Source organism: Cebus imitator, unplaced genomic scaffold (assembly GCF_001604975.1).
Source record: "Cebus imitator isolate Cc_AM_T3 unplaced genomic scaffold, Cebus_imitator-1.0 Scaffold716, whole genome shotgun sequence".
Lineage (NCBI taxonomy): Eukaryota > Metazoa > Chordata > Mammalia > Primates > Cebidae > Cebus > Cebus imitator.
This window is the reverse complement of record NW_016108031.1, coordinates 428,971-439,850: the sequence shown is the minus strand read 5'-3', so window position 1 is coordinate 439,850 and position 10,880 is coordinate 428,971. Positions and strand designations below refer to the sequence as shown.

Genomic DNA, 10,880 nt, shown 5'->3' with positions numbered 1-10,880 from the left:
GACTGGTAAGTCACATTAGATTAGGGCTCACTCTAAGGACCTTATTTTAATGTGATGAACTCTGTTAAGGTCCTGTCTCCAAATAAGGTCACATTCTGAGGCACTAGGGGTTAGAACTCCAACATAGCTTTCTTTCTGTGGGTGGGGGAGGAAGGGATACAATTCAACCCCTAACACAGGTGCCTCAGTGTCATGCACATTTACATTTGCTGGGAGGATAAGGAGATGTTGGAGTCAGTGGTTTGGTTTCTTTTGCTGGCTTTGGATTGATAGTGATTTAAGGCTTTGGAGTAATGGAAGATAAACTGCTTGTCTCTGCCTACTCTGTGTTGCAGAAGATTGCATTTCCGTGTGAGGCCGGCCCCAGCGTGGCTCTGCAGAGGGCTTTTCCATTACCTTAAGAGCTGGTGGTGATAGACCCCATTAATATTCAGCCCTTTGGCCCCCCCCCCTTGCATTCCCTCAGCCCTCAGCACTTCCCTCTGACCCTCCAAGAGGTAACATCGGGGTTATTGTCCCCAAGAGACCTCTGCAGTTACTTGCCAGGGGAACCCAGTGATGCTAAGCTGAGAGTGTGTGCCAGGAGGGGCGTGGGTGGAGAAGGGAGCTCAGTGTGCAGATCTTCGCCCTCCCCCGTCCAACCCAATATTAGAATCAAGGGGAACTGCGGTGTCTGTTTGCCTCTGCTTGCTTCCCTCCTCCATGCGGATGCCGGGAGAACAAGATTCAATTCCTTGTCAGCTTGGGCTCTAAATTCTCATTTGTTTATTAAGAAATGACTCTGTTTTCTCCAGGGAGCCATCTATGCTGCTCTTCTGGACCCTGTCCATTACTAAAGAAAAGGGGAGAAAGGTCCATTATTTGGCCACGCGCGTGTGTGTGTGTGTGTGTGTGTGCGCGTGTGTGTGTGCGTGCGTGTGTGTGTGTCTTTCAGATATCTGTATCACCAGAGAGAATGTATTCTTAAGCCTGTCCAGGAAATGTGGTTCTAAGAACAGCCTGCTAATTTGAGCATCTTCGGGGATTCAGGGATGACTGTATGATGAGGCTGTGTGATGTCCACAGACAGTGGCGCCATGGCGGTGGGAAGTGCGCCCTGCACTCGTCTGCCAGGGCTACCATGACAAAGGACCATAGGCCAGGCCGCTTACCCAACAGAAATGTGTTTTCTCACAGTTCTGGAGGCCAGAAGTCCAAGATCAAGGTGTCAGCAGGTTGATTTGTTCTGAGTCTCTCTCCTGGACTTGCAGATGTCCAAGCTTCTCTGTCTGTCCTCACATGGTCTTCCCAATGCTCACTGATGTGTGTCCCAATTTCCTCTTATAAGGACACCAGTTATATTGGATGAGGATCCCGCCAGTAACCTATTTAACCTTTATTAGCTCTATAAGGACCGTGTATCCAAATACTGTCCCCCATTCTCAGGTCTCAGGGGACTGAACCTAGGGAAAGGCGCAGTTCAGCTCATAGCAGTGCCTCTGTAGGAGACTCAGTAGGAATTCAAGTCTCAGGCTGGACCTTGCTCTAGGTAAGTGACCTTGGGGAAGAGTATCAGTTGGCATTTTTTTTATGGTTGTTGTTAGCAACAGAAAACAATCCAGGCTCACTGGAGCAATGAGAATTGAATGAGATGATCTGGAGAGATAATGAGGCCATGGAAGGCTGGAGGACAGGAAGTAACCCTACCCCTTGGAGAGGGAAGAGGAAACCCCAGGAATTTCCCTTTGGTGGAACCCTCCCACCAGGGCTTGGTGGCTGAGGTGAGTGAACTCAAGAGTCCCAGAGGACAGCTGTCCTGCCGGGTTCCCCGTTGTGCCAGGACAGGAGGAGGAGGGCTCCAGACCCTTGACCTCAGTGATGGGAGTCAGGGAACAGGGTTCGCCTTCTTCCAGGACCACCCAGAGTCAACAGGGGTGATTCCTCAGGAGAAAATCAGCAGCTGTCAAAAGGGGAAATGGATGTTGGGAGGCCGAAACAATGACAGATATGTACTGCATAACATTTCCTTGCTTGAAAAAGAAGGGGCTGGATTGGAAGACCTCTATGCTCTCTCCTCATTAAACATTTAGTAAAGCTCTCCCATTACTGCTTTCTTGAGTCCTGTGCCTTTCTTTGTCTGGGGGTGTTGAGGTGTTTCACTAGGGGATGTTTTATTGCCTGCGGTGTCTCCCCTGGCCCTTGGTGTTCCCTGGAGTTCTCCTTAGTGAGGCGAGGGACTCTGTTTGCTCAGGAAGGTCACCAGGCTTAGACTGCTATAAAAAACCAGGGAACAGCTTCCTGGTATAGATCAGTTTATTAATGTCTTCTTTGTGATTTGTACCGGTTGTAAATATTATATTCATTATAAATAATAATTCAACCTGCCATTCCTTCTCTGGTTCTCAGTCACCTTGTCTATAAAACAAGAGGGTTGAATTAAATGATTATTAAGATCTCTTTCCACACTGGCCCTGTTGGATTCCATGAAAATTAAACCCCTCTGGGTAGACAGTCTATGAGGCTTGACTGTGAGGCATCCCCCAAGAACTTAGAAATGGGAAATACAATTTCCCTCTGAAAGAAAAATTATAAAACCAGCCAGCACCAGATCAAAGAAGGTCTATTTAAAGCCTCCTTATATGGACAGGATGGATTTCAGACCAGAGCGGCCTGGACTGCCAGCAGGAACATCCTGAGGGACAGAAGGGCCTGTCAGAAAGGATGCAGCGTCACAGACTTGGAGAGAAATGACACCAAGCAGGATCGTCAGGATGATTCAAGCTCTGACTGAGACAAGGCTCTGGGCCTCTCCTGGCTGCACCTCTGTTATGGAGAAGATGAGGGGCATCTGGCTATCATGAATGGGTGCCCTAAAGCGAGGACGATAGTCAACATCTTTAGTAATCCACACAGCACAGGCACCACCCAAACAGAAAGGTCTTCAGCTATAGCTGGGGCAGGGACCTAGCTCTCCATTCCAGCTGCATTTACCTTCTAGCGGCTGGGAGCTGCTATGAGAGGTCCCTGAAATGAGAAGGGCAGTGAGTAGGAGCAGACAGGAGGCTCCAGGAAGAAGCTCCTTACCGATTAGCTCGTAAGGATTTTAATATGTTGATAACATGTTTGAGCTATTCCGTTCATCCCCTTTGATTCTAACTCACCAGGAAATCCCTGGATTGGAATGCAGTTTCCCATATGCTTTGACCTACAGGGAAAGAACAGTCATGACTGGCTTATATAATTGTCAGATAGCTATTTTTCAAGGTAAACAGAGTTTCTGCTTCATCAGTCTCTTAGGAGCCTGGTTACATTGATCAATGTGAATTCACCCCTATGAGAGAAATACACTTTTGGCTTGCTGACAAAGTCAATTGCCTCAATTACAAAAAAAAAAAAGATTCCCAAACTTGCCCCCATGGAAGCAAGCCAGTCAGGATTGGAAGCAGCCAGCCAAGCTCTTTTTCAAACTTAGAATCAGTGATCCAAGGGTTCTTTCAGTATTTTTCCACAGGATCTCTGGCTGAATTTCCACAGCATGTGAAAATTCAACTATAGACAAGACAGCATGATGCAGTGATTTTCTTTTTCTTTTCTTCCCTCTCTCTCTTTTTGCACATTTTATTTTAGTAGCACAACTCTTATTTTCAAAAGGTCTTACAAAGGACCCCAAGCTGCAGATATGCACATCTTCACATCAGGCATCTCTACTTGGGTGACTGACAGGCGCCTCAAGCATAAGATGTCCAAGGAGCACTCTGGATGCCCTGTACTGCCCCTACCCCCACACCTGCTTCTCCCCAGTGTGCCCTCATCTCTCAGGCCTAAATTCTAAAATCATTCTATTCTCAGATCATCTCTTATCCTCAAACTCCTGCTTCCCACTACAGAACATATGCAGATTCTCATCCCTTCCAAGCCAGGGCCCACGTGGCTGAAACCTTGTTTTCAGCCACCGTTCCTTTTTACCTGGATGACTGCGAGGAACTTGTAATAGGTCTTCACACTTTTATTACTGCTCCCTATACTTCCCTGGATTCGAATGCAGTGTCACATATGCTTCTATCTATAGCGGAAGAGCAGGCATGGCTGGCTTACATAATTGTCAGATGGAGCAACATTTGCTCCATTTAAAATTCCTTTTAGATGTCTAGATTTTAGAATCTCTACTTGTTAATGATAATATAACCATGACCAATGATTACCATTTTAAACATATTATTTCTCTATTTAGTGAATAGAGAAATAATATTCTCCATTTAGTAGATCAGATCATTATTTCCCCCTGTTCGAAGTGCTCCAGCATTTCCCATCACACTTACAGTAAATTGTAAGCTCCTTACCATGGTCTACCAGGCTCTCCGCCTTCTGCTTTCCTGGTACCCCATTGGCTGAACTGCCAGCTGCTCTCTCCTTCACTCTTGTGGCTCCAGACACACTGGACTTATTGTTGTTTCTCAAATGTGCCAAGCTTGTTCTCTGCTTTGCATTTGCTGTTTCCTCTGTTTAGAACCTCTGGTGTCCTTGACTTTAAATGGCTCACTTCCTCAATGCCAATCAAGTCTTTACCCAAAGTCTCTGCTTTTGCTTAGAGAGACCTTCCCCTGCCACCTCTTTAAAATGGCCTGCCTCACTCTTACTCTCTAGCTCCTTGGTCAGCCCCTGTCCGGCACACACCACATTTCATAGTGGATGTTGTAGGTGTGCCGCTCAGATCCTCTGGCAGGACCGAGAAACGCTCGTTGCCTTAGCTGCTGGGAGTGCTGGCACCAGCAGCTCACACCTGAGACACTTTCCAGACATTGGCCTCTGCCAGAGGAAGCTGCTTCACCCACATGTATGCCCACTTCCTGGAGGAACTTGTATCCAATCAATGGCTGGTCACGTGGGAGTGCAAATGCCCAGTCCTCTGATCTCCATTAGGACAACACTGCTTATTGTCCCAAGCTGCAAAGCTCCCCAGTAGGAAGGCTGATGCTTCTGTTCAGCTTTTCCGTCTGTCCATACTGCATCCCGCGCCATTTACACGTGTTGCTCCTGAGATCACTCCCCAAAAAACCTCCTGCAAATCTCGTCAGAGTCTACTTCCTGCAGAACCTGACCCATGGGCCTCTACCCCAAATTAGGAGTTTATAACTTACTTGTTTATTTCCTGTCTCCCCAACTAAGACTTAGGTTCTGTTGCAGCAAGGAAATGTCTGTCTTAGTCTCCTGTCTATCCTGGTCCAGATGCCTAGCACAGTGCCTGGAATACATGGAAATTCAATAAGTATTGAATGAATAAATGAATACACCCCCCAATCTATATAATAGATATAGGGAAGCTATTATCTATAGGGCCCTCCTCCCTCTGCCACTCCTCTACCTACCACTGGAGAAGTACCCAGGGCACCTCAGCAGCACCTTAGGGCAGAGTCAATTTTAGAATCAGGAAAGCAAGATTCATAGCAGCTTCCATCACTAGCAAGCCCTTCCCAGTATCTCCTTGAGTCAGCACTGGGCCTTGCAGGCCCTTTAGCTTGTTCATCTGTGACAATGGGCCCCACACTCTGCTCCTGGAAAAGCAGCTGGGAGAATGGAAAAGCTAGTTGAATTGGTTCATTTCCCTGAAGCCAGTGATAAATCATAGGGGTCTGAAGAAGGCTCTAGGGGATCCAATGCCCCAGTGAGATCCGGGGTGGGGAAATTGACCTCAGACTCTGAACCTCAAATCAAGAGTGGATAATTTTTACTACAGAGCCTGGAAGGGAGACTGCTTAGGACCTGCCGTAGGGTGACTCCTGCTGGCCCCTGGGGAGCCAAGTCTTATTCCAGTAGAATGTCCAGGAAGCCGTGTGCCCTGGTGACAACTCACTTTCTCCTGCGCCTTTAGAGTAACTCTCCTTGATTTTCAGGATTGGAATTCCCTGGAATGTTCAATGTGTCATCATTTCCAGGACATAAAGAATGTTTCTGGGTCAAGAAAGTGCCAGAGGTGGGTCAATGCACATCTTCATTACCTAATTGTTTCTTCCTGGTCTCTTCCCCAATTGCTTCCACACCTGATAGATTTTCTCTGCTTTCATATGTGTTTTTGACAGAGATGGGAGCAAGGCTATCTGTGTGCTTTAGATCTCCTGATTTTTCTTCTTTTTTTTTTTTTTTTTTTTANACAGCGAGCTGAGATTGTACCACTGCACTCCAGCCTGGGCAACAGAGTGAGACTCTGTCCCAAAAAAACAAAACAAAAAAACAAATATAAAGCTTCCCCACTTCACCAGTAGTAAATATATCTTTTTTTTTTTTGAGACGGAGTCTTGCTCTGTTGCTCAGACTGGAGTGCAGTGGCATGATCTCGGCTCACTGCAACCTCCACCTCCCTGGGTCTAGCAATTCCCCTGCCTTAGCCTCCCAAGTAGCTGGGATTACAGGCACATGCCACCATGCCTGGCTAATATTTTTTGTATTTTTAGTAGAGGCAGGGTTTCCCCATATTGGTCTGGCTAGCCTCGAACTCTTGACCTCAGGCAATCTGCCCCCCTTGGCCTCCCAAAGTGCTGGGATTACAGGCGTGAGCCACCACACCTGGCCCTGACTTCTCTTTTGAGCATGGGAAGTTGGAGTTAGATAATGCAGGGAGAGCTTCTCCCCGCAAACCGGGGAGAGAGATGTGACTGGGAATGCCTGCAGAGGATGGTGACCCTCTGTCCTCAAAGTGTGTGAGACAAGCTCTGCTCTCACTGGCCTCTCGGCAAGAGGCCGTCCATTAGATACCTCGCATCTGGGTAGACAGCCAGCAGCAGCCGTGAGAGGAGCTGCAGCTTGGATTTCGCTTCCTCCAGCAGGCAGCCAGGACAAATGCTTCTGCTCATTCTCCAAGAGGTTCCAGGATGATCCAGCCATTGTTCCTCCTCCACAGCAGAAGGACGATTACCCAGAGCGGACCCAGCAAATGTCTAACAGGCTCTGAGACAGTCTGGACACATCCACAGTGGTCATTGGACGGCTCATTACACACTCTCAGAGGAGACTGGTCTCGGGTCCCTAAGCAGGTTGAACTGATATTGGCAGTGGCCCGGGAGGCAGGAACATCCATGAAGGACACAGAGGCAAGAGGGGGCTGAGGCAAGAGGAGGAATGCACATCTAAGGTCTGGAGCCAGCCAGAGAAGATACATCTCCTCCTCAGCACCGCTGAGGCCACACAGCCGGCCTTGTGGGGAGATACCTCTGAGAACCTCTGAGACACACATTGCTGGCTTGAGTATAAATGTGCTGGAGCACCTGTCATAGAAATCGGTGAGCAAACATCCTCCTAGAAAAGCAGATAATGCCTCATCTCTGCCATGGCTAAATTGATTCTCATCACTATTCTAAATAATAAAACCATTACTAGCACATAATGTCCTCATCAGGGTATGAGACAGGCCCCGGGCTCCATTCTTGGCCCTGACACTGATTTGGTTGAGTGACTTAGTAATCTAGGCAAGAGCTGCCTCACTTTTTTTTTTTAATTAAAAATTATTTTAGGCCAGACACAGTGGCTCACGCCTATAATCCCAACATTTTTGGAGGCTGAGGTGGGAGAGTTGCTTAAGGCCAGGAGCTTGAGAACAGCCGAGGCAACACACTGAGACCCCATCTCTACAGAACAAAATAAAAATAAAAAATAAAATAGCCAGGCATGGCGGTGCACCAGTAGTCCCAGGTACTTGGGAGGCTGAGATGTCAGGATCACTTAAGCTAATTCACACTCCCACCAACAGTGTAAAAGTGTTCCTATTTCTCCACATCCTCTCCAGCATCTGTTGTCTCCAGATTTTTTAATGATTGCCATTCTAACTGGTGTGAGAGGATATCCCAATGTGGTTTTGATTTGCATTTCTCTAATGACCAGTGATGATGAGCACTTTTTCATATATTTGTTGGCCTCATATATGTCTTCTTTTGAAAAGTGTCTATTCATGTCCTTTGCCCACTTTTGAATGGGTTTTTTTGTTTTTTTCTTGTAAATCTGTTTTAGTTCTTTGTAGATTCTGGATATTAGCCCTTTGTCAGATGGATAGATTGCAAAATTTTTTTCCCATTCTGTTGGTTACTGGTTCACTCTAATGATTTTTGTTGTTGCTGTTGTTGTACAGAAGCTCTGGAGTTTAATTAGATTCCATTTGTCTATTTTGGCTTTTGTTGCCAATGCTTTTGGTGTTTTAGTCAGGAAGTCCTTATCTGTGCCTATGTCCTGAATGGTTTTGCCTAGGCTTTCTTCTAGGGTTTTTATGGCGTTAGGTTATATGTTTAAGTCTTTAATCCATCTGGAGTTAATTTTAGTGTAAGGTGTCAGGAATGGGTCCAGTTTCAGCTTTCTGCACATGGCTAGCCAGTTTTGCCAACACCATTTATTAAACAGGGAATCCTTTCCCCATTGCTTGTTTTTGTCAGGTTTGTCAAAAATTAGATGGTTGTAGATGTGTGGTGTTGCCTCCAAGGCCTCTGTTCTGTTCCATTAGTCTATATCTCCATTTTGGTACCAGTACCATGCTGTTTTGATTACTGTAGCCTGGTAGTATAGTTTGAAGTCAGGTAGCATGATGCCTCCAGCTTTGTTCTTTTTGCTTAGGATTGTCTTGGCTATATGGGCTCTCTATTGGTTCCATATGAAGTTTAAGGTGGTTTTTTCCAGTTCTGTGAAGAGGGTCATGGGTAGTTTGATGGGAATAGCACTGAATCTATAAATTGCTTTGGGCAATATGGCCATTTTCACAATATTGATTCTTCCTAACCATGAGCGTGGAATGTTTTTCCATCTGTTTGTGTCTTCTCTTATTTCCTTGAGCAGTGGTTTGTAGTTCTCCTCGAAGAGGTCCTTTACATCCTTTGTTAGTTGTATTCCTAGGTTTTTTATTCTCTTTGTAGCAACTGCGAATGGCAGCTCGTTCTTGATTTGGTTCTCTTTTAATCTGTTATTGGTGTATAGGAATGCTTGTAATTTCTGCACATTGATTTTGTATCCTGAGACTTTGCTGATGCTGCTTATCAGTTTTAGGAGATTTTGGGCTGAGATGATGGGGTCTTTTTTTTTTTTTTTTTTGAAAAGTTAAAAATTCCTTAATTTTTTATTCCTGGTACCACTACCACAATTTACAGGGCAATATACCTGATGTAATGAAAAGAAAAAGAAAAAAGACAAAGCCACAACAGATAAAAGACCTCAGGAATGTACATCATTAATCAATAGCTGCACTTTTTGCAAACTGTGGCTATGACAGTCCTGAACAAGAAGGGTTTCCTGTTTAAGCTGCAGTAACTTTTCTGACTATGGATCATCGCTCCTTCTGTGGCAGATTTTTACAGTTCCTCTAATGCATTTGGGACGACTGTCTCAAAGTAACCTGCAGCTTTCCTGACAACTCCTCGCTCTCTCTCCTGCTAAGAACTGTAGCCCTTTTCTGCTGCTTTTAGAACCTTCTGCTACCATATCCACCACTTCCACCACCAGATCCATAACCACCACCATAGGGACTGCCCGAGCTTCTTCCACCAAAACTGCCCCCTTTCATGGGTCCATAATTTGATTGCTGTTGTCCACTATAATTTCCAAAATCATTATAGTTCCCACCACCACCATAGTTACCACCGCCAAAATTTCCTCCTTCATTGTAACCACCATATCCACCACCTTGGTTTCCATATCCTCCTGGTCCACCACCACCATAGCCCCCTCTACTACTATAACCAGGACCACCGCCATAGTTGCCACCATCACCAAATCCATTATATCCACCATCACCTCCTCCATAACTACCTCTGCTGCCACCACCTCCACCACCATAACCTCCTCTTCCACCAAAGTTTCCACCACGGCCAAAATTACCTCCACCACCTCCAAAGTTTCCTCCACGACCCATAAAATTGCCAGATCCACCTCCACGACCTCTCTGTGATCCAGCAGACTGCATCTCTTGTTTAGAAAGGGCCTTTTTCACTTCACAATTATGCCCATTAATAGTATGGTATTTCTGAACAACAATTTTATCAACTGTATCATGATCATCAAAAGTTACAAAAGCAAATCCTCTCTTTTTTCCACTCTGCCTGTCTTCCATAACTTCTATGGTTTCAATCTTGCCATACTTTTCAAAGTAGTCTCTCAAATTATACTCTTCTGTATCTTCTTTAATACCACCAACAAAAATTTTCTTCACCGTTAGATGGGCACCAGGCTTTACAGAATCCTCTCTAGAAACAGCTCTGTTTGGTTCCACTACACGCCCATCAACCTTGTGTGGTCGAGCACACATAGCTGCATCCACCTCTTCAACACAAGAGTAAGTCACAAAACCAAAGCCCCTGGAACGTTTGGTTTGCGGATCTCTCATTACCACACAATCTGTAAGTGTGCCCCATTTCTCAAAATGTTCTCTTAAACTATCATCTGTAGTTTCAAAGCTCAGACCACCAATAAACAGTTTTCTCAACTGCTCTGGTTCCTTTGGATCATGGCCCTCCTCCCCCCGGCGGCAACGGCGACGGCCGGAGTCGGGCTGGGGGCGACCGGGCGGCGGTTTTACCTCCATTTTGAGACCGGACTCGCCTCTTCCAACTCGAGTTCAATATGGGACCCGATGGGGTCTTTTAAATATGCAATCATGTCATCTGCAAATAGAGACAATTTGACTTCCTCCTTTCCTAACTGAATACCCTTTATTTCTTTTTCTTGCCTGATTGCTCTAGCTAGAGCTTCCAATACTACATTGAATAGGAATGGTGAGAGAGGGCATCCTTGTCTAGTGTCAGTTTTCAAAGGGACAGCTTCCAGTTTTTGCCCATTCCGTATGATATTGGCTGTGGATTTGTTGTAAATAGCTTCTATTATTTTGAGATACGTTCCATCGATACCTAGTTTATTGAGCGTTTTTAGCATAAATG

At 45.7% G+C, this 10,880-nt stretch overlaps 1 protein-coding gene and 1 long non-coding RNA gene across 3 annotated transcripts; both read right to left on the bottom strand.

The window, feature by feature from the left end:
* Nucleotides 1-885: 885 nt before the first annotated feature.
* LOC108296477 lies at nucleotides 886-4,719 on the bottom strand. The gene is made up of 3 exons (XR_001821878.1): nucleotides 4,320-4,719; nucleotides 3,946-4,042; nucleotides 886-1,939 (listed from the first exon to the last, which is right to left on the bottom strand). It is a non-coding gene; the product is annotated as an uncharacterized LOC108296477 (long non-coding RNA).
* Nucleotides 4,720-9,273: 4,554 nt separating this feature from the next.
* Nucleotides 9,274-10,574, bottom strand: LOC108296474 (heterogeneous nuclear ribonucleoprotein A3). 2 transcript variants are annotated; one of them, XM_017518954.2, is made up of 2 exons: nucleotides 10,523-10,574; nucleotides 9,274-10,456 (listed from the first exon to the last, which is right to left on the bottom strand). In XM_017518954.2, the coding sequence occupies exons 1-2, from the start codon at nucleotides 10,526-10,528 to the stop codon at nucleotides 9,410-9,412; spliced, it is 1,053 nt and encodes a 350-aa protein (XP_017374443.1). In that variant the 5' UTR covers nucleotides 10,529-10,574; the 3' UTR covers nucleotides 9,274-9,409. The 2 variants fall into 2 exon arrangements, with proteins under 2 accessions (XP_017374443.1, XP_017374442.1); XM_017518953.2 differs by having other exon boundaries at nucleotides 9,274-10,569.
* Nucleotides 10,575-10,880: the final 306 nt, after the last annotated feature.

What these genes read in the sequence shown, in the direction of transcription:
- LOC108296474 (XM_017518953.2), bottom strand. Translation starts at nt 10,528, where the DNA reads ATGGAGGTAAAACCGCCGCCCGGTCGCCCCCAGCCCGACTCCGGCCGT.